General features: G+C 38.2%; 1 protein-coding gene across 3 annotated transcripts in view; it reads right to left on the bottom strand.

Annotated features, from left to right (window-relative positions):
* PTPRA (protein tyrosine phosphatase receptor type A) overlaps window positions 1–23,041 on the bottom strand; it is a 162,829-nt gene that overhangs the window by 97,227 nt on the left and 42,561 nt on the right. For 2 of the 3 annotated variants that reach the window (XM_039223910.1, XM_039223922.1), the window contains exon 2: window positions 18,927–19,009. In XM_039223910.1, the coding sequence (XP_039079841.1) occupies window positions 18,927–18,953 (27 nt within the window). In that variant the 5' untranslated portion in view covers window positions 18,954–19,009. The remainder of the gene's footprint in view (window positions 1–18,926; window positions 19,010–23,041) is intronic. The other variant, XM_039223918.1, reaches the window with a different exon arrangement.

Here is a 23,041-nt window from a genome sequence, read left to right as displayed (position 1 = left end):
CAAAAAAACCCAGCACTGGACAGGCTCAGTAGTAGAATGAAATGATAGAGGAAACCATCAATGAACTTAAAAACAATCAGTAGATCAGAAGCCAGGGGGGCTCAGTTGGTTAAGCAACCGACTCTTGGTTTTGGCTCAGGTCATGATCTCACAGTTTGTGGGTTGAAGCCCTGCACTGAGCTCCATACTGACAGTGCAGAGCCTGCTTGGGATTCTCTCTTTCTGCCCATTCCCAAAATAAATAAAGAACAACAACAACAACGAAACAGATAAACAGAAAATATCCAACCCGTATCTGACTTTGGCTCAGGTTATGGTCTCACGGTTTATGAATTTGTTGGGCTCTCTGCCGTCAGTGCAGAGCCTGTTTTGGATCCTCTTTCTGCCCCTGCCCCTCTTGTGCTCTCTCAAATATAAATGAAACATTTTTAAAAAGGAAAAGAAAGTATCTAATTTGTACAACACAGAGAGAAAAGAGGTTAAAAAGAAATGAAGAAAACCTTAGAATATGGACTAATAATAAAGATCTGACATCTATGCCTTCAGAGTCCCAAGAATGAGAGAAGAGTGCATAGTTGAAAAAATATTTAGCTGAAAACATCCCAAATTTAAAGACATTTACCTTCAAAATGCTGAAAATTAAAGACAAAGTCCAGAAAGCAGTTAGCAAAAATCAAAACATTACTTATAGGACAATAATTCAAAGGACAGCATATTTTTCATTAGGAACCATGGAAGTCACAAGGAACTATAGAATATTTTTCAAATTCTGAAAGAAAGGACCAACGCAAAGTTCAATCTAGAGTAAAAATATCCTTCAGGTATGAAGGTGAAATAAACACATCGACAGATGTCAGAAACTGAGAATGTGTCACCAGCAGATGTGTTCTAAAAGAATGGCTAAAGGGATTTCATCAGAAAGTAAATGATAACAGAAGAAAACCTCTAGAAGAACAGAGGAAGGGTATACACACGTGTGTATATATATGTTACGCATAAAAATGCATAAACACACTTGTACGAATCAAATACTTGAGATTTAAAAACTGTTTAATGGTTGAAAGTAATAATATAACATTGCCTTGTGGTTCTCAACATGTATAGAGGTAATATTAAAATCAACTATATTATAAAGGGGAGGAAGGTAGAAGGACCTAAAGGGTGGTAAGGTTTCTTCTACCTTCTACTTAAAGTGGGGAAAAAAGTTGATATGACTAGACTGTGATGTTATGTAAGTATATGGTAATCCCTGGAAACATCACATCAAAAAAAACCAACTATACAAAGAGATACACTGAAAACACTCACTATAGAGAAACTGAAATGGAATACCAAAAAAATGCTCAAGCAACCCATATGAAAACAAGGGAAAACAGAACAAAACTAAGAGGAAAGAAACAAAATAATCATAATAAAATGGCAAACTTAAATGCAAAATATCAATAATTACATTAAATAGAAATGGTTTAGAGGAGCCTGAGTGGCTCAGTCGGTTAACTGGCTGACTCTTGATTTTGGCTCAAGTCATGATCTCAGAGTTGTGAGATCAAGCACCATGTCAGGCTCTGCACTGGGTGTGAAGCCTGCTTAAGACTCTCTCCCTCTCCCTCTGCCCCTTCCATGTGTGCCTGCGCACACCTATGTGCTCTCTCTCTTTCACTCCCTCTCTCTCAAAAAAAAAAAAAAAAAAAAAAAAAGGAAAGAAAAGAAAAGAAGAAAAGAAAAAGGTTTAAACCCACCAACTAAACAAGGAGAAAGCTAGTCAGGACTGGTTAAAAACAAGAAAAGATCCAACTTTATACTATCTACAAGGAATTTACTTCAAATATAAGATAACAATATTAAGTAGTTTAGAAATAAATGAATTTCACGTTTCAGAAGGGGGGAGGGATGGACAGACAAATGAGTGGAACACAAGTTTTAGGGAATGAAACTATTCTGCATAATACTGTCATGGAGACATGTCATTATACATTTGTCAAAATCCATGAAATATAGAACACAAAGAATGAACCCTAAACTGAAGACTTTAGTTAATAATAATGTATCAATATTAGTTTATCACTTGTAACAAATCTACCACACTGAAGCAATATATTAATAACAGGGGAAACTGGGTGGGGGGATATGGGACAGGAACTATATGGAACTCTATTTTCTACTCAATTTTTCTGTATAACAGATACTGCTTAAATTTTTTCTATTAATTTTTTTAAATGAAGAAAAGATACACCACATAAACACTAATCAAAAGAAAGCTGAAGTAGTTCTATTTTTTTTTAATTTTTGTTTATTTTTGAGAGTGAGAGAGAACACAAGTGGGGAAGGGGAGAAGGGGGGGTGGGGGAGGAAGAGAGAGAGAGAGAAAATCTGAAGCATGCTCCAGGCTCTGAGCTGTTAGCACAAAGCCCAATGTGAGGCTCAAACTCATAAACTGGGAGATCATGACCTGAGCTGAAGTTGGACCCTTAACCGACTGAGCCACCCAAGTGTTCCTGAAGTAGTTCTATTAATACCAAATAAAATGTTCTTTGGAGCAAGAAAAATTATCAGAGACGAAGAGGAACAATACATAATGATAAAAAGGCCAATGTATCAAGAAGACATAAAAATTCTAAATGTGTATGTAACAAAGAACACAACTTCAAAATATATGAAGCAAAAACTGGCAGAGCTGAAAGGAGAGAGAGACAAATCAAAGACTGTAGTTTGGAAATTCAGCAACCCTCTCTCAGTAATTGACAAAACCACTAGATAGAAAATCAATGAGGATACGGGACTGAACAAAATACTATCAACCAACAGGCTAGGGGGCACCCAGGTGGCTCAGTCTATTAAGCATCCACTTCAGCTCAAGTCATGACCGCATGGTTTGTGAGTTCAAGCCCTGCATCAGCTCTCTGCTGTCAGCAAGAGCCTGCTTCTGATCCTCTGTCTCCCTCTCCCTCTGCCCCTCTCCTACTTGCTCTCTTGCTCTCAAAAATAAACATTAAAAAAAAATACTATCACCCAAGCTCTAATTGATATTTCTAGGACACTCCATCCAACAATAGCAGGCCAGATTTGTTTTTCAGACTCCCATGGAACTCTTTCCAAGACAGACCATATCCTGTTCATATAACAAATCTTCACAAAAAACTTTTTAAATATTTATTTATTTTTTGGGAGAGCACAAGTGAGGGGGGCTAGGGAGACAGAGGACAAAGGATCGGAAGCAGGCTCTGCGCTGACAGGCTGACAGCAATGAGCCCAATGTGGGTACCACCCCAGTTCCTCTACAATTTTAAAAAGGAAGAGATATCGCTAATAGATACCATGGCCATTAAAAGGATAAAGGAATAATACTATGAACAACTCTAGATACAGAAATACAACAAAATAGTCAAGATAAACCAATTCCCCGGGGGAGCCTGGATGGCTCAGTCAGTTAAGTATCCAACTTCTGCTCAAGTTATATGCTCAAGGTTCGTGGGTTTGAGCCTTGCATCAGGCTCTGTGCTGACAGCTCAGACCCTGGAGCCTGCTTTGGATTCTGTGTCACCCTTTCTCTGTCCTCCCCTGTTCGTACTCTGTGTCTGTCTCTATCTCTCAAAAATAAACAAACATTTAAAAAATAAATAGATAAACCAATTCCTTGAAAATTACCAACTACCAAGAATCCTGTAACTATGGAAAATGTTTAACTTCTGGGGCACCTGGCTCAGTCAGTTGTGTCTGACTTTGGCTCAGGTGACGATCTCACAGTTCATGGGTTAGAACCCCACATCTGGCTGAGCTGACAGCTCACAGCCTGATGCCTGCTCTGATTCTGTCTCCCTCTCCCTCTCTCTCTCTCTCTGTCCCTCCCCTGCTTGTGCTCTTTCTCTCTCTCAAAAATAATAAAACAAAACAAAACAAAAAGAAATGCTTATTTCTGAAAAATAAATCTTCAGGCCCAGAAAGCTTCACTGACAAATCCCACCAAACATTTAAAGAAGGAAATAACACCAATTCTACAAATCTCTTCCAAAAAATAGAAGATGGAACACTTTCTAACTCTTATTTTTATATTAGCCTTTTCCTGTTAACAAAACCAGAAAGTAAACAAAAAGAAAACTATAGACCAATTTCCCTCATGAACATAAAACAAAAATTCTCCACAAATGTTATCCAAAACATACAATATGTAATATATATATATTATATATATATAGGAATAGTATATATAATATATATATATAGGAATAGAAGGAATCTTCCTCTACCTGATAAAAAGGCATCCAAAAACAAAACACCTAAAGTCTGAATACTTTCTCCCGAAAATCATAAACAAGGCCAAGATGTCTCCTCTCATTACTCCTACCTATTCAAGAGTGTAACAAAGTCCTAGTAAGTGCAATAAAGAAAAGGAAATAAGGGCACCTGGGTGGCTCAGTGAGTTAAGTGTTTGAGATCTTAATATCAGCTCAGGTCGTGATCTTGCGGTTCGCATGTATGAGCACTGTGTCAGGCTCCATACTGCCAGGGTGGAGCCTTGCTTGAGATTCTGTCTCCCTCTCTATCTGACCCTCCCCTACTTGCTCTTGGTCTTTCTCTCTCTCTCAAAGTAAATAAAATACTTTTAAAAAAGAAAATAAAAATTTCCATAGAATGTAAAGAACTAAAACTGCCCGTATTTGTAGAGGGCATGATAATCTACAAAAAAAAGAAAAAACCCTCCTGGAACGAATGAGTGAGTTTAGCAATGTCATAGGATATAAGGTCAATACAGAAAAACCAACAGTGTTTCTATATACCAGCAATGACTATTTGAAAAGCAAACTTAAAAACATAATACCCTTTACAATCACTCCCTAAAATAGGAAACATATAGGTATCTAACAAAACATGTTTAGGATTTATATGCTATAAATTATAAAACACTGATGAAAGAAATCAGATTATACGTAAATAAATGGAAATACATACTGTGTTCATATTTTAGAAAATTCAACATGGGAACAGCTGTCAATTCTCCCCAAAATGATCTATAGGTTAAATCAATAGCTATCAAAATCACAGTAGGTTTTTTTTGTTTGGTACACTGACAAGTTGATTCCTAAATTTCTATGGAAAGGGAAAGGAATTAGAGTAAAATAATACCTTGAAAAATAAATTTAGAGGAATCATATTGTTCAATCTTAAGGCTATTTGTTCACAGTAATCAAGACTACGGTAGTGAAGAAGAGATACACAGAAATCAATAGAACAGGACAGAGTTCAGAAACAGACTCACAAGGATGCTTAACTGATTTTTTTTTTGTTTTTACAAAGATACAAAAGCAATTCAATGGAAGAAGGAATTAAATGGGCCTGGAACAATGGGACTTAGATGGGCCAAAAAAAAAAAAGAGAAAGAAAAAGAGAAAGAAAAAAAGAACCTTGACCAAAATCTCATAATTTATGTAAAAATTAACTCAAAATGGATCCTAGAATATAAAATGTAAACCTATAAAAATTTTTGAAGAAAACCTCTGTGACCTAATGTTAGGTGAAGATTTCTTAAACATGACACTAAAGCAAGGCTTATAAAAGAAGAAATTCATAAATTGGATTGATCAAAGTTAGAAACAAAGTCTGGCACAAAAAGACAAGACACACACTAGGAAAAAGTATTAGCAAAAACATATATCAAACAAAGAACTTTTATCCAGAAAGTATAATATTAACTAATTAATATTACATTAATTAATATTTAAACAGTAAAAAAAAATTTTTAAAACAGAATCTTTTTAGAAAATGAGCAAAGCAATGAAGAGACATTTCATTGAAAAATATATTCAGATGGCAACTATGGACATTAAAAGATATCTGCCACCATTAGCCATCAGGGAAATGCAAATTCAAGCCAGGAGATACTACTACACACCTATTAAAGTGACTAAAATTAAAAAATGGTGTCAATGCCAAATGCTTATAAGGATACAGAGAAACTGAATCCTCACATGCTAGTGGGAATGTAAAATGTTACTGCCACTCTGGAAAACAGTTTGGCAGTTTCTTTATTTTTTTATTTTTTATTTTTTTTAATTTTAATTTTTTTAATAGTTTATTGTCAAGTTGGTTTCCATATAACACCCAGTGCTCATTCCCACTGACAGTTTCTTTAAAAACTAAACTGTTACTTACCATACGACCCAACAATGGCACTTCTGGGCATTTATCCCAGAGAAATGGAAAACATGTCCACACAAAAACATGTACATATTTATAACCATCTTCTTGTTAACAGCTCCAAACTGGAAGCAACATAAATGTCCTTCTAGGAGCAGATGGATCGGTTGTGGTACATCCATACAATGGAAACTACACTGAGCTATTAAAAAAAAGAACAAACCATGGATACACACAAAAACTTGAATGGATCCCAAAGGCATTATGCTAAATGAAAAAGCCAATTTTAAAAGGTTACACACGGCATAATTCCATTTAAATACCACTCACTTAAAAAAAAATTATAGCAACAGATCACCAAGATTTAAGATTGGGGAGAGGACCTGATTATAAAGAAGTATCATGAGGGATTTTCTCTCTGTGGTGATAGCATAGCTCTCTATTGTGATTGTTGTTGTGGTTATACAAATCTACATATCTGATAAAATTTCATAGCAGCATATACCAAAAACATAAATACATATAAACATGTACGATTCGGCAAAAAATCCAAATAAAGTCTGTTTCTTGGTTAATAAGATTATACTAATATCAATTTCCTGCTTTTGAAAATGTACTGTGGTTATGTAAGATATTATCATTGGAGCATACTGGATGAAGTGTAAATGGGAACCCTGTACTATCTTGCCACTTCTGAGTCTTAAATTATTTTAAAATTAAAAATTTTAAAAAAAACTATAAATACACAGTTAAGCTGAGACTAGGCTTTTTTTTTTTTTTTAAACAAATAATGAAAAGGTATTTGTACTATAAGATGTTACATAATTAACTTCATTAAAACTCTCTGGTAATGAGGGATGCCTAGGTGGCTCAGTTGGTTAACCATCCAACTTCGGCTCAGGTCATGATCTCGCGATTCGTGGGTTCAAGCCCCCGTGTGTCAGGCTCTATGCGGACAGCTCAGAGCCTGGAACCTGTTTCAGATTCTGTGTCTCCCTCTCTCTCTCTGTCCACCCCCCCACTCACATTCTGTCTCTCTCAAAAATAAACAAACATTAAAAAAACATTTTTTTAACTCTCTGGTAATGATACAGGAACAGATTAACAAGCAACAGATTCCATATATGATAAAGAATTTCAAATCAGAAAAAGATAAATATTTATTTAAAAAACAATACTAGGAAAACTACTAAACTGGGGCACCTGGGTAGTTTATTCAGTTGAGCATCCAACTTCAGCTCAGATCATAATCTTGCAGTTTGCAAGTTCAAATCCCACATTAGGTTCACTGCTGTCAGAATAGAGCCTGCTTTGGATCCTCTCTCCCCCTTTCTCTCTGCCCCTCCCCCTCTTGTGCTCACATGCTCGCTCACGGGCGCGCGGTCTCAAAAATAAACATTAAAAAAAACCTACTACCAGTCAGAGTGACTAAAATGAGCAAATCAGAGAACTCTAGATGCTGCCGAGGATGTAGAGAAATGGGCACTCTCCTACACTGTTGGTGGGAATGACAACTGGTGCAGCCCCTCTGGAAAACAGTGTGGAGCTTCCTCAAAAAGTTAACAATAGAACTCCCCTATGACCCAGCAATAGCACTGCTAGGAATTTACCCAAGGGATACAGTATTGCTGATGCATAGGTGCACATGTACCCCAATGTTCATAGCAGCACTCTCAACAATAGCCAAAACATGGAAAGAGCCTAAGTGTCCATCGACGGATGAATGGATCAAGAAGATGTGGTTTATCTATACGATGGAATACTACATGGCAATGAGAAAGAATGAAATCTGGCCATGTGTAGCAACATGGATGCACCTTGAGGGTGTTATGCTGAGTGAAATAAGTCAGGCAGAGAGGGACAAATACCGTGTTTGCACTTATCGGAGGATTAGGAGGAATTTAACAGAGGACCGTGGGGGAGAAGAAGGGGGTAAACAGTGGAGGAGGGGGAGAGAGGCAAACCATGAGAGACTCTTGAATGCTGAGAACAAACTGAGGACTGATGGGTGTGGGGGGGCAGGGGGGGAGATGGGCATGGAGGAGGGCACTTGTGGGGATGAGCACTGGGTGTTATATGGAAACCAACTTGACAATAAACTATTTGTTAAAAAAAAAGCAAACCTACTAAACTAAGTGAGCAAAAAGTATATTAGCTCCTCGTTTCATGCAATATTCCAAAAAAAAAAAAAAAACCCCAAAACAAAACATATTCCAAATGGTTTAAAGTTCTAAGTATAAATAGGGCGCCTGGTGGCTCAGTGGGTTAAACATCCAACTTCTGTTCAGGTCATGATCTCACAGTTCATAAGTTCAAGCCCCATGTCGGGCTCTGCTGACAGCTCAGAGCCTAGAGCCTGCTTCAGATTCTGTGTCTCCCTCTTTCTCTGCCCCCTCCACCACTTGCATTGTTTCTCTCTCTCAAAATAAATAAACATTAACAATATTTTTTAAATTTCTAAGTATAAATAACAATAATATGATGTATATAATATAAATTATAAAACATCTTGAAGAAAGCATTTGTAAATATTTGTCTGTTCCTGAGGTGCAGATAGCACTTTCTAAACATAAAAAACAAAAACTGAGTAACTGAATACATAAAATGTTTAAACTCCTATATGTCAACAAAACATCATAAACAAAATTTAAATCAAAATAAACTATGAAAAACATTTTCAAAATGTTACAGGCAGGGGCTCCCAGGTGGCTCAGTCAGTTAAGCATCTGACTTCGGCTCAGGTCATGATCTCCCGGTTCAGGAGTTTGAGCCCGGTGTCAGGCTATGTGCTGACAGCTCAGAGTATGGAGCCTGTTTTGGATTCTGTGTCTTCCTCTCTCTCTCTGCCCCTCCCTGACTCATGCTCTCTCTCTCTCTCTCTCCTTCAAAAATAAACATTAAAAAAAAATGTTACAGGCAAAGGGCTAAATAACCTTTTTAAAGTGTTTACAAATCAGTAAGTACAAACACATCCATGGAAGGGTGAACAAAAAGCATGAACAGGCAATTCATAAACAAGTAAAAAAAATTCATCTTTAATAATGGGGGAAAAAGGTAAATTAAAGTAGGGTTTTTTTCACCTCTCAAATGGGCACATACTCATGTGAGCGAGAACTTGTAAGCATCTATTCTACTCATTTAGCATTTAGTCTATAATGCTATGTGCTATATGATAATTTAGCTTTATATATAATAAATCTATATAATAGCTTTATACAGATATATGTATCACATACACATATAAATATATAAAGCTATTTTATAGATTTTTATTATAAATAATATAAAGCTACTATAAATATATATACATATATAGTCTCTCTCCTCAATAAGACTAGCAACCTCCAGGCAGGAATTTTCTTACTTTGTTGTTTTCCCAACACTTAAAATAAAAACCAACACATAATAAGTATCCAAATTGTTGGTTAATGATATTAATGAAAATTATAAAAGCCTCAGATCACTGAAGAGTGAATTCTGTTACAGACTGAATGCTGTGTTCTCCTCCCAAATTCTCATGTTGAAGTTCTAATCCCCAATTTGATATTTGGAGATAAGGCCTTCAGGAGGTAACTGGGGTTAGATTAGATCATGGGGTGAGGCTCTCGTGAAAGGATCAGTGGCATTATAAGAAGAGGAAGAGAGATCTCTCTCTCCTCTCACCCCTCCCCCGGCCCCCCATGCACCAAAGAAAGGTCATGGGAGGTCACAGCAAGAAGTCACATGTCTGCAACCCAAGGCGAGTATTCTCACCAGACACCAATCCTGTTAACACCTTGGACTGCCAGGCTCCAGAACTGTGAGAAATAAATTACAGTTGTTTAAGCCACCCAGCCTACAGTATTTTGTCATGGCAGCCTAAGTGGACTAAGACAATCTCCATCCCATAATTCTCTAATCTACAAAAAAGCGCCATCTTGATTTATGGATTTATCCGCACCATTCGGTTTCACCATTCCTATCTCAGGCTGCCAACGGCAGCTCAAAAGTATCACACTCAGGGTCTCAGTGCTATGCAGAAAACATCCTTTCTTTGTCAGTTTCTAGCACAGTAGCTCACAGCTCCCTCTGGGCAGATGGCTTTAGTGACAAGAGGACATCACCCTCCCTTCTCTACAGAGCCTCTATTCTCTGTTTAGACTAGAAAGAAGAGATTCCCTCATCCTTTCAAAGACTATTAATCTCTGTGTTCCTGACCCCATGTGAGATCTTTCCTCCTACATTATGCCTTTCCTTCTGGTACCTTCAAACCTTCCTCTCCAGCCCTCATTTTCCTCTGTTTACAAAGAGGCACAGATGTTCCAAACAAATTTTTTAAAATGCAAACACAGGGGCACCTGGGTGGTATCTAACTGTTGATTTCGGCTCAGGTCATGATCTCAGCGTTTGTGGGATCAAGCCCCACGTTGCGCTCCATGTGAGGGGCCTGCCTGGGATTTTCTCTCACCCTGTCTCTCTCTGTCCCTCCCCACTCATGCATTCTTGAGCATGTGTGCCTTCTCTCTCTCGTAAAATAAACAAACTTAAAAAAAAAAAAAAAAAGGAAAAATCCAAACACAGTAACCAACCCCATTTAACCATCCAGGCTCCTGTTTTCCCTTCCTTCCTCATACCACCAACTTGGGTAGGATGTAGTTTGCTTTTATTTCCTCACTTTCCACCTCTCCTTGGTGACCTCATTGTGTTCTTCAAGCCGTCACTCTCAAGTCTACAAATAACCTCTTCAAATCCAATTTTTTCCCCAGAGTTTCCATTCTCTTTAACTTGTACTTGACATGTGATAGTAGTTATCCCCTTTCTCAAAAGTTTTCAGGTTGTTGGTTCTCTGGACACGATGACAACTAAATTTTAGCTCCCACAGCTTTTGTTCCTCTACCACTCACACATTAGTATTTTATTCGAGTCGCAATTACGGGCCAGGCATTGCAATAATATTAGGGATGCAGGAAAGAAAAAGCCAAAGTCCTTACCCTTCATTTTCCAGTTCAGCCACTCACTTAACAAACTCTCATTGAAAAGCCAGTAGGTGCTGGGTGTAGAAAGCTAATTAAGACCTGTCCCTGTCTTGGGGGAGGAGGGGACACTGTCCTTGTCCTGGTCTTCAGTGAGCTCCTGGCCCATAGGCAAGTATGTTTTTGTGCCCCCACTGCACACTATACACTTTGTGAGAGGAGAATCCAAGTCTATTTCACTGAGTCTCCAAAGCGTTCACACTCAGCAAATGCCCAACACATGGAAGGGACAAAGGACTAACAGTGCTCATGTCAGAGATATACAATATTTTTGATCATACATGAGAAATTAAGAAAGCAATTATCTCCTTAGAGATAATTGGAACAGGGTAGAAGCAACAGGGTAGAGTGACACAAACTTAGCTCTGTCACTTCTACAGCTTGGTATTTAAGTTTTGAGTTTTCATTTCCTCATCTTGAAAACAGCAATCTCTCCCACCAATATCAGAGGACTGCTGTGAGGAGTATAAAATATGTAATACACACATAAACATATCTATATATAATAATGTGCAACCCCATCATTGAGTCTAGTACACAGCAGGCACTATCCAAGTTTCCCCTTCATGTGCTCCTCATTTTTCTTTATATTCACTAACCCTTTACCATGACCAAAATGATGACTGCTATTCAATCACACATTTCTTGCCTTGATTTTTATGACAAAGATCAAGCCACCACCTTAATGTACACCTTCAAAATGAGGAATTCAAGTTCCATATAAATAATTATCATAAACCCAAATTCTAATATTTTACACTTAAAACATTTTCCCTAAGAAATATTCTATATGTTCCGTGAGGGTCAAAATTTGCACCTGTAGTGACAAGGATGAAATGGTAACACACTTACATTGGTAATAACAACTCACTTGGTCTCTCTTTTCCATAGCCACCATGGAACATAAGGAGGAACTGAGGGATCACTCTGGGGTTCCTTCTGCCCTAAACTAGAAATCTGTTAGTAGTGATATTGCACTTCTTTTCATGTGACTGTTAGCCATCTGCGTGTCTTCTTTGGAAAATGTCTATTCAGGTCCTCTATCCATTTCTTTTTAAATAGACTCCATGCCCTACATGCAGCTCGAACTCATGACCCTGAGATTAAGAGTCACATGCTCTACCTACTGAGCCAGCCAGGTGCCCCTCCTCTGCCCATTTTTAAATCAGGGTGTTTTTTTGGTGTTGAATTGTATAAGTTCTTTATGCATTTTAGGTATCAATGCCTTACTGAATATATCATTTGCAAATATCTTCTCCCATTCAGTTAACTGACTGTTGAGGGTCTCCTTTGCTGTGCAGAAGCTTTTTATTTTGGTGTAGTCCCATTTAATCTTCCATTCTTAAAAAAGAAAGAACAGGCAAGTATCACCAGACCAAGATAAACAAACAGGAAAAGATAATGACTGGAGAAAATAGGGATAATCGAAAGAAAAATCAGGGGCGCCTGGGTGGCTTAGTCGGTTAAGCGTCCGACTTTGGCTTAGGTCATGATCTCGCGGTTCGTGGGTTCGAGGCCATTGTCGGGCTCTGTGCTGACTGCCACCTCAGAGCCTGGAGCCTGTTTCAGTCTGTGACTCCCTCTCTCTCTGACCCTCCCCTGCTCACGCTGTCTCTCTCTCTCTCTCTCCTAGAAATAAATAAAACATTAAAAAAAAAATTAAAAAAAAAAGAAAAATCAAAACTTTTAAAAACTGTCTTCAGAGACAAAACAAAAATTGAAAGCAATTTGTTTTTTAATCTGAGAGAGGAAGAGAGAGAGCAGGAAAGAGGGGCAGAGGGAGAAGGAGAGAATCCCAACAGGCTCCATACTCAGAGTGGAGCCAGACACAGGGCTCAATCCCATGACCCTGGGATCATGACCTGAGCTGAAATCAAGTCAGATGCTCAACTGACTGAGCTATCCCGCTGCCCCTGAATGCATTTAAAAAAAAATTTTTTTAATGTTTTTATTTATTTCTGAGACACAGGGAGAGACAGCATGAGCAGGGGAGGGTCAGAGAGAGAGGGAGACACAGAATCTGAAACAGGCTCCAGGCTCTGAGCTGGCAGTCAGCACAGAGCCTGACGCGGGGCTCAAACCCACGAATTGTAAGATCATGACCTGAGCCGAAGTCGGACGCTCAACCGACTGAGCCCCTCAGGCGCCTCCCCACCTCCCACCCCCGAATGCATTTTTAAATATCAGAACAAAAATCAGTTCTAAAAAAATTTTTTAAATACACTGAAAAAATTTTTCAATAGACTGAGAGATAAAATCATGACAGTCTCCCAGAAAAGAGAAGCTAAGGCAAAGAAAACAAGGGTGAATAGATAGGAACATTACATGAACGATCTGAGAGGCCCAATATCAGAAAGTTTCTGGCAAAAAGAAGAAAATGGAGGGGAGAACATTATCTAAGAAAATAACTTCATTAAATGTGAAATATATTAGTTTTCAGATTAAGGGGGCCCACCAAGTATACCACTATCAAAATCTAGAATATATGGAATATAAAAGATAAGCTTCCAGAGATGGGAGAAAATTAATTTCCTACAGGAAACAAAAATGAGGCTAAATTTCTACATTCATAAGCAACAGTGATTTCAGAAAAAACAGAGCAATGACTTCAAAGTTCTGAGGGAAAATAATCTGCAACCCAGATTTCTATACCCAATCAAATCATCACTCAAACATGAGGGAAGATCAGACATCAGAAAGTATCAAAGTTTATCTGCCATGTACCCTTTTCTCAAGAAGTATCTTGAGAATGAACTATAGCAAATTTTTTTTTTTAAAAAAGAAGGGACGTGGAGGGGGGACTGATGCCAAAGGTCAGTGGAATGAGTCCAACTCAAAAGTGTGGTGAGGAAAATTTCAAGAATGCAGTTGTGCAGATAGCTTAAAAAAAAATTAGTATAAATGTGAACAGGGTCTTCATAGACTGGAATGTGTATGACTAAGATGGGGAAAAGTGAGATAAAAATTCTGACAAGAAAAAAGGAAATTAGAATTTACCAAGAAAAAAGCTGTATGAGAAAGTCTAAATATGAAATAAAAATATGACTGGAAATAACTGATAGTTTCAAAAAAAGAATTAATTTTTTATTCATTTCCTCCTCTGAATAGCCCAGGGTCCACAACATTAAACCTACAGAGAAAAATATTATAAACCCAGAAAACAATACCTGACCTGACACTGAATAATATTACTTAACTATAGTAATGCAATACTATAGTTAAAGTTTTGACAGGTTAAACCGAAAACTGTATCTGACAGAAAGGTAGGGATGCTGATATCATCATCTGACAGAGTGGGAGAGGTAAGAAATACTGCTGAAAATTAACACAACAAAAAATAGAGGTTCAAGAGCACTTCTGGTATTGAGAAAGTTAACCAACTTGGAATGGGTTAAAGTGTGTCTCCTCAAAAGATGTTTAAGTCCTAACTCCAGCACCTGCTCTTATTTGGAGACGGGGTCTTTGCAGATGACCAAGTTTAGATGAGGGCATCACAGTGGGCCCTAACCCAATGTGACTGGTCTATTTATAGAAAGAGGACATTTGGACCCAGAGACAGGCATGCACAGAGGGAAAATTACATGGAATCACAGGGAGAACACCATGTACAAGGCAAGGAGTGCCTGAGGATACAAAGAGCTAAGAGAGAGGCAAGAACAAATTCCCTCTCCCAGCCCCCAGAAGGAAGCAACTCTGCTGACCCGTTTCTGTTTAAACCACCCAAGTTTACGGTACTTTGTTATGGCTGCCCCAGGAAACTAATACACAAAAGAAGGGGGGAAAATCATGCAAACAACAAATTGGAAGGGGGGTGGTGGTATGAGGTAAATCCTTATCATTCATACTGGAGAAGTAGAAAACCAGGTAAGGTGAATTTTTAAAAAGGTTAAAAAATGAAACAGCAATATAGAAGTGTATAATCTAGCTTTATAAATGGAAGTCATCAAAAAACAGTCTCAGAAATAACTAAATCTAGGGGTATCTGGGTGGCTCATTCAGTTGAGCATTCAACTCTTGATTTTGGCTTAGGTGGGACTGAGCCCTGTGTCAGCCTCCATGCTGAGCATGGAACCTACTCAAGATTCTCCCTCTCCTTCTCCCTCTCCTTCTGCCTCTCTCCCCTGCCCACACTCACTCATGCTCTCGTTCTCTCTCCAAAAAATAAAAAATTAAAAATTAAAGCCTGTCTCAGCAGAGTGGAAGAGGGAGCTAAAGAACATGTTTATTCCAGGCTTATTTGTACTATCTTCTTTGTAACCATGTGCACACATATTACAGTAAGAATTTAAAATTTTTAGGGTTATAGAATAAGCATAGTATAATCTAACCTTTCAAAAAGAATTACGAGGGCCACCTGGATGGCTCAGTTGGTTAAGCATCTAACTCTTGATTTCGGCTGAGGTCATAATCTCACAGTTCCCGAGTTCAAGCCCCACATCAGGCTCTATGCTGAAAGCATGGAGCCTGCTTTAGATTCTCTGACTCCCTCTCTCTCTGCCTCTCCCCTGCTTCCACACATGCACTCACACACTCTCAAAAAAAATAAATAAACATAAAAAATACAAATAAAAAAGAATTATGACAACTGGATTTTTGAAATGGGTAAAGTATTTAAATAGACATTTCTCCAAGGAAGATATCCAAATGGCCAATAAGCACATGAAAAGATGCTCTCAATATCACTAATCACTAGGGAAATGCAAATCAAAACAACAATGGGATACCATTTTACACCCATTAGTATGGCTACCATCTCACACCTACCAGAATGGCTAAAATCAAAAACACAAGAAACAAGTATTGGGGAGGGTGTGGGGAAAAAAGGAACTCTCACACACTGCTGATGGGAATGCAAAGTGCTACAGCCACTGGGGAAAACAACTGGAGGTTATTCAAAAGTTAAAAACAGAACTACCCTATGATCCAGTAATTGCACAAAATATACAAATAAACTAATTCAAAGGGATACGCATACCCCGATGTTTAATATACAGCCACATTTACGATGGCCAAATTGTGGAAGCACCCCAAGAGTCCATCGACTGATGTATGGATAAAGAAGAGGTGGTATATGTATACCATGAAATATTATTCTGCCATAAAAAAGAATGAAATTTTCCATTTGCAATGACATGGGCTAGAGCTAGAGAGTATAATGCTAAATGAAATAAGTCACTTATATATGGAAGTTTTAAAACAAAACAAACAAGCAAAGGAAAAAGAGACAAACCAAGAAACATTCTTAACTATAGAGAACAAACATGGTTATCAGAGCGGCGGGGCGGGGAGAAATAGGTGACAGGGAGGAAGGAGTACACTTGTCATGATGAGCACTGGGAGATGTACGGAATTGTTGATTCACTACATTATACACCTGAAACTAAAATAACACTGTGTGTTAACTATACTGGAATTAAATAAATATTTAAAAGAAGAAGAAGAAAAGAAGTGCTGGTGAGGATACTGAAAAACCATAACCCTTGTGCACTGATGATGGGATTGTAAAATGGTTCAGCCACTGTGTAAAACAGTCAGGTGGTTCCTCAAAAAAACAAAAACAAAACAACCAAACATTGAATTACCATCTGATCTAGCAATTCCACTTCTAAGTACCTACCCCCAAAGAACTGAAAGCAGGGACTTGAACAGATATTTGTATACCAATATATACTGCAGCATTATTCACAGCAGCTAAAAGGTGGAGACAACTCAAATGTCCACTGAAGGATGAATGAATGAATGAATGAATAAAATGTGATACATACATACAAGAGAATATTAATTAGCTTTAAAAAGGAAGTAGGGGAAAAAATAAAAATAAAATTTAAAAAATAAATAAAAAGGAAGTAGGGGCCTCTGGGTGACTCAGCTGGTTGGACATTCGACTCTTGGTTTTGGCTCAGGTCATGATCTCACGGTTCTCAAGTTTGAGTCTCATGTCTGGCTCTGCAGTGACAGTGCAGAGCCTGCTTGGTATTCTCTCATATTCTCTCTCTCTCCCCCTCTCCCTCTGCTCCTCCTGTGTGCTTTCTCTCTCAAAAATAAACTTTAAAAAAAATAAAAATCTTCTTTAAAAGAATAATAAAAAGGGAGTAAATTCTATTACATGCTACAACATGGATGAACCTTGAAGACATTATGCTAAATAATGGTTAATTAATGGCTGGTTACGTGTCAAACTTTGGCTCAGGTCATGATCTCACAGTTTGTCGGTTCAAGACCCACATCGGGATCTGTGCTGACAGCTCAGAGTCTGGAGCCTGCTTTGGATTCTGTGTCTCCCTCTCTCTCTGTTCCTCCCCTGCTTGTGCTCTGTCTCTCTCTCTCTCAAATATAAACAAAGATTTTTAAAAAAAATTTTTTAAAAAGAAAGAAGCCAGACACAAAAATGATAAATATTGTATACTTCCACTTACATGAGGTAAAGTAATCAAATTCATAGAGACAGAGAGTAGAATGAATGGTGGTTGCCAGGGGTTAGGGGAAGGAAGGAATGGGATTTCGTGTATAATGGGTTAGTTTCAGTTGGGGAAGATGAAAAAGTTCTGGAGATGGATGGTGGTGATGGATGCACAATGTGAATGTACTTAAAGCCCATGAATTATATACTTTAAATTGATGAAAACGGTAAATTTTATGTTATGTATAGTTTACCACAAGAAACAGGGGGAAAGAAAGAAATATGTGTACAAACACATTAACATAAACCTTTCCAGTGCTGCCCAGGCTTCCTCATACCCTCCCCTAGTCAACAACCTCCAGGCTCCTGCTAAAGGAACCACTAGTCTGACTCCATCATATCTCATCTTCCAGTAACATCTACTTTGTGTCTGGCTTCTTTCACTCAGCATTGTATCTCAAATTCATCCGTGTTGTTACGTGTACTGGTAATCTGTTCCTTTCTACTGCTAAAAAAAATTCCATTGTATGAATATATCGCAATTTGTATTTTTGAACATTTGATTATTTCGATTTTTTAGCTGTTACAAAGGTACAGCGTACATTTATATGCAAGTCCTTGTGTAGACAGACGTTTTCATATCTCAAAGGCAAATATGTAGGAATGGAATTCCTGAATTACTGGGTAGATGTCTATTTAGCTTTGCAGAAAATGCCCAACAGTTTTCCAAAGCTGTAGTGCTGATTTACACTCCCACTTAAAACTTGGAGCGATGGGCAAACCATGAGAGACTCTTGAATGCTGACAAAAACTGAGGACTGATGGATGTGGGGGGAGGGGGGGATGGGCATGAAGGAGGGCACTTTGGGGATGAGCACTGAGTGTTATGTAGAAACTAATTTGACAATAAACTATTTGTAAAAAAAAAAATAAAAAAATAAAGTTTTAAATTAGGAAGTTTAAAAAAAAAAAAACTTGGAGCGATGGGAAGGTTGAATAACAAAAATCCATTTTTCCTTTATTAATACAAGTTACTAAATGTTACACATAAGACAGAGTATTGCAGTCTTTGTCTCAATGCATTGGTTCTTCAACAAGGATGCAATCAGGTTACTTGTACTCTAGCCACAGAAGCTAATTCAACAAGGGCAAGGTGGCAGGGCATAGACTTCAGTCTTTTAAAAAAAAATCTCTTTTAGTGATTCACATTCATAACCAGTTTGAGAGCCACTCTCTCAAAGGATGATTAATTATAATGTTTTTAATCACAGAAAGCTTAGAAATAAAAGGGAGTGGGAGAGAACCTGATTTTAGCTTTCTTTTGTGAGGGCACTAACTCGGGTGACAAAGCCTCCTCACCACTATGGTTTTCTTTCTCTTACCTTAGTTACTTGAACTGCATCATCCATCACCACTCATTGGAATTCCATAAATGCCTTTTTGGTTTTTGGTGTGCCACCTGCAACTAGCAAAGGAAAAAAAAAACCTTTAGAAGACAAAACAGCCCTATTTAAACCCAGGCACTGTTCCCAGGGAGAAGGAATACACTCTAACAAGATGCCTCATAGAGCTGCGCTGCACACTGTGGGAGCCGTAGGGCAAAGCTCCATCATAAATAGTTCAGATCACTGAAGAGCTCGTGGGAATTGTAATCAGTGAGAAATCAGGTCCTTCTAGGGAAGGCAGGAGCATCCCTCCCTTATCCCAAAACTAGGACTTTTCTACTACACCGTCCCTCTAGGGAACATCTGGCAATGACTGAAAATACTTTTCATTGTTGTCTGGGTTTTATTTGTTTGTTTTTAAGTACCCCAGGTGATTCCAATGTGCGGCCAGGGCTGAGAACCACTCTTCCACCCACTCTTCTGGATCTCATCTCACAAGTAACTCTGATTCAAATAAGCAACGCTCAGAGAAATATGTTACTTTATATCTGTTCCCCTAATTGCTAATTGCTTACCCCAGTGGGTAAAAATCACCATCTGACCCAGGAGTCAGCGACCTTTTTCTATAAAGAGCCACACAGTAAACATTTGGCTTTGCAGATAATACAGCCTCTGTCACAATTACTCAGCTCTGATGTTGTAGCACAAAAGAAGTCACAGACAGCAAATTTAAGCAGAGACATAATCCAACAAAACTTTATAAATACTGAAATTTGAATTTTATATGATTTCCCCACATAAAATATACTTCTCCTGATTTTTTCAACCACTTAAAGAGGTAGAAACAATTCTTAGTTTCTAGGCCGGGCAAAAGCTACCAGCAGGTCACAGTTTGCCAGCTCTGGTCTATCCCCTTGTCCAAACCAGGAATCCCAGTTGTCCCACTTCCCTCCTCTCTCTGAGCCACCCAAGAGAGGTGGCTCTAGCAAAGTACCTCTAGCAAAGTACTTGTGTCACAAACTATTGCAACTGTTTATGGCCTCCCTCCACAGACAATTAGACCCTTGAGGTTAAGAACAGTGTCTTAATAATATTCACAGAGCCTAAGAAAGTTCGTAGCATACTGTATGCAATCTACAAAGGGTTCTTTTTTTCCTAAAGATTTTGTTTTTTTTAAGTAATCTCTACACTCAATGTGGGGTGTGACCCACAACCCAAAAATCAAGAGTGGCATGCTCTACCAACCAAGTAAGCCAGGTGCCCCCAGGCTCTTGGTTCCTTTAAAGTCTTTCTGTCCAAAACAGAAAAAAATTCCACCACCATCAAAGTTGTGGTATATCCTATAAAGTTGGCTTTTTCCTTACTCTAAGACCTCAATTTCCTTTTAGTTTAGCTTTTTCCTGAACTTCATGGTAAGATTTAAAAAGAAAAAAGTAACAGAATTTTAAAAAGCATTAAATAAAGGCTCAGGCAAACATGGGGCATATACCTTATCAAGTTCAAATAATAATGATCATTACTATTCAAAGACTTAATAACAGCTTAGTTTATGTTTTTTTGGGTGCTTTTTCTCCTTTTCAAGGCCAACAAATATTGCTTGGATCTTTGAAATAATCAACGTGGTCAAATCTTGGAAGATGCAAATTCTGTAGCTAATTACCAATTACAGAAAACCAGGCACATGAAAAAGCAGCAGTTCAACAGGGATCAGAATAAGAACCTTTTATTAAGTGTTTATGTGTCAGGCACTGTGTCAAACTGTATAATGTACATTTAACATTATCTTCGAAACAAGCACAGGAAACAGTGACTTCATTTTGCGATGAACAAACTGTGGCACAAAGCAGTTAAATAACTTGTCTGCCGTCAAATAGCTGGTAGGCTGCAAAACTTGAGACTTGAATCTAGGTTTATCTGATTCCAAAACCTATGCTCTCACTGCCAAGTGGAGCACAGCCTATATCCAATGTACATCAACAGCCACTTAAGGAAAAGGGCTTCCCTCCAGAAGGAGCTAAATGGAAAGTTTCGAAGCCTTGTTTGAAATGTATCATAACTATCATATACTTTCAAAACTCCTAGATTTGGTGAAATGTACACAGCCAGTGAGACTTTCTAATCACTGTATGGCTGAATAAAATCAATTGGAAGAGCCAATTCCTTGATATAGAACTTCCCACTCCAAAGATGGGAAACAAAACCTTGCGGCAAATTAAAGAGACACGGCCATGATTTCATTTCCTACTGTTAATAGAGTCATTGCCAGGAAGTCTCATGCTTACTATAGCAACCACTGATCTTGCTATTCACCAAGTTTCTGCCTTTTTGCTTCCTCAGGAAGTAGAGGGCAAAATCAGGCTCCTGATCTCTTTTTTTTAAGAGGAGCTGTTGCTTAAAAATAGAAATTAATAAGTGAATATGTAAAAAGTAGTTTTATGGTTTGGCTGACACCCAATATTTCTGTATATTAAACTCAATCTTTAAATAAAGCACAGTCATCTTTCTTATTTCGTAATACAGCAATCTAGAAAACGTACTAAAACTCTCCAGCTACTATAATGTAGAAGTGCTGGATAAATGCTAACATACTTTAAGAAGCTTAGCTAAGTTCTCAAGAAAGCAAACAAAACTGCCAGTGGCATAAAACAAAGTGAACCAAAAGCTAGAGCTGCAGTGCACCTGGCTGGCTCAGTTGGTTAAGCGTTCAATTCTTGGTTTTGGCTCAGGTCATGATCTCATCATTCATGAGGTCAAGTCTCATGTCGGGCTCTGCACTGGCAGTGCAAAGGCTGCTTAGGATTCTCTTTCTCTCTCTCTCTCTCTCTGCCCCTCCCCAACTAGTGCTCACTCTCTCTCAAAATGAATATACTTTAATTTTTTTTAACGTTTTATTTATTTTTGAGAGGGAGACAGAGACACCATAAGCAGGGGAGGGTTTGAGCAAGAGGGAGATACAGAATCTGAAGACAGTCTCCAGGCTCTGAGGTAGCTGTCAGCACAGAGCCCGACGCGGGGCTCGAACCCATGAACCATGAGATCATGACCTGAAGTTGGATGCTTAACCGACTGAGCCACCCAGGCTCCCCTCAAAATAAATATACTTTAAAAAAAAAATCTAGGGGCTCCTGGGTGGTGGCTCAGTCGGTTAAGCGTCCGACTTTGGCTCAAGTCAGGATCTTGCAGTTTGTGAGTTCGAGCCCCACTTCGGGCTCTGTGCTGACAGCTCAGAGCCTGGAGCCTGCTTCAGATTCTGTGTCTCCCTCTCTCTCTACTCCTCCCCTGCTCTCTCTCTCTCTCTCTCTCTGAAAAATAAACATTAAAAATTTTAAAAATAATAAAAAAGTAACAGCATTAAAACCATAAGGAAAGCACACACACTCTAAAAAGAAGATAAGAAAACATAACAACTAAATGGCAGTTACAGAATAAAAATAGTCACTGAAATCTAAAATTTCATAGACAGGTAAACCCCTAAAGAAGACACAGCTGAAGAAAGAATTAATAAACCTGAAAACGTATCTGCAGAATTTATGCAAAATGCTGCAGAGAGAAATAAATATACCGTGACCTAGAAAAATAACTGCAGAGCTAAAAGTTGTAAAGCTGATTGTAAAATTTACATAGAGGGGCGCCTGGGTGGCTTAGTCGGTTAAGCGTCCGACTTTCGCTTAGGTCATGATCTCGTGGTTCGTGGGTTTGAGCCCCGCTTTGGGCTCTGTGCTGACTGCCAGCTCAGAGCCTGGAGCCTGTTTCAGAGTCTGTCTCCCTCTCTCTCTGACCCTCCCCTGCTCACGCTGTCTCTCTCTCTCCTAGAAATAAATAAAAATATAAAAAAAAATAAAATAAAATAAAATAAAATAAAATTTACATAGAAATGCAAAGAATGTAGAATAGCCAAAACAATGTTAATAAAAAAGAAAGTTGAGAGAAATACCTGAGTTCAAAAAGCAAGACAACTTTAAGCTCTTTCTCCCTATAATCCAAACCATCCCAATAAACTTCTTTTAGAAAACTAGGAATTGTAAGAAAGCTTTATCAACCTGATAGAAGCTGTCTCTGAAAACCTTAAAGCTGATGCCACATTTAATGAAATACTGAATGCTTCCTCCCTA

The sequence above is a fragment of the Hyaena hyaena genome, unplaced genomic scaffold, assembly GCF_003009895.1.
Source record: "Hyaena hyaena isolate Hyena2069 unplaced genomic scaffold, ASM300989v1 scaffold_16, whole genome shotgun sequence".
In the NCBI taxonomy this organism is placed as follows: domain Eukaryota; kingdom Metazoa; phylum Chordata; class Mammalia; order Carnivora; family Hyaenidae; genus Hyaena; species Hyaena hyaena.
The sequence above is the reverse complement of the archived record's forward strand: the minus strand, read 5'-3'. Positions and strand labels throughout refer to the sequence as shown.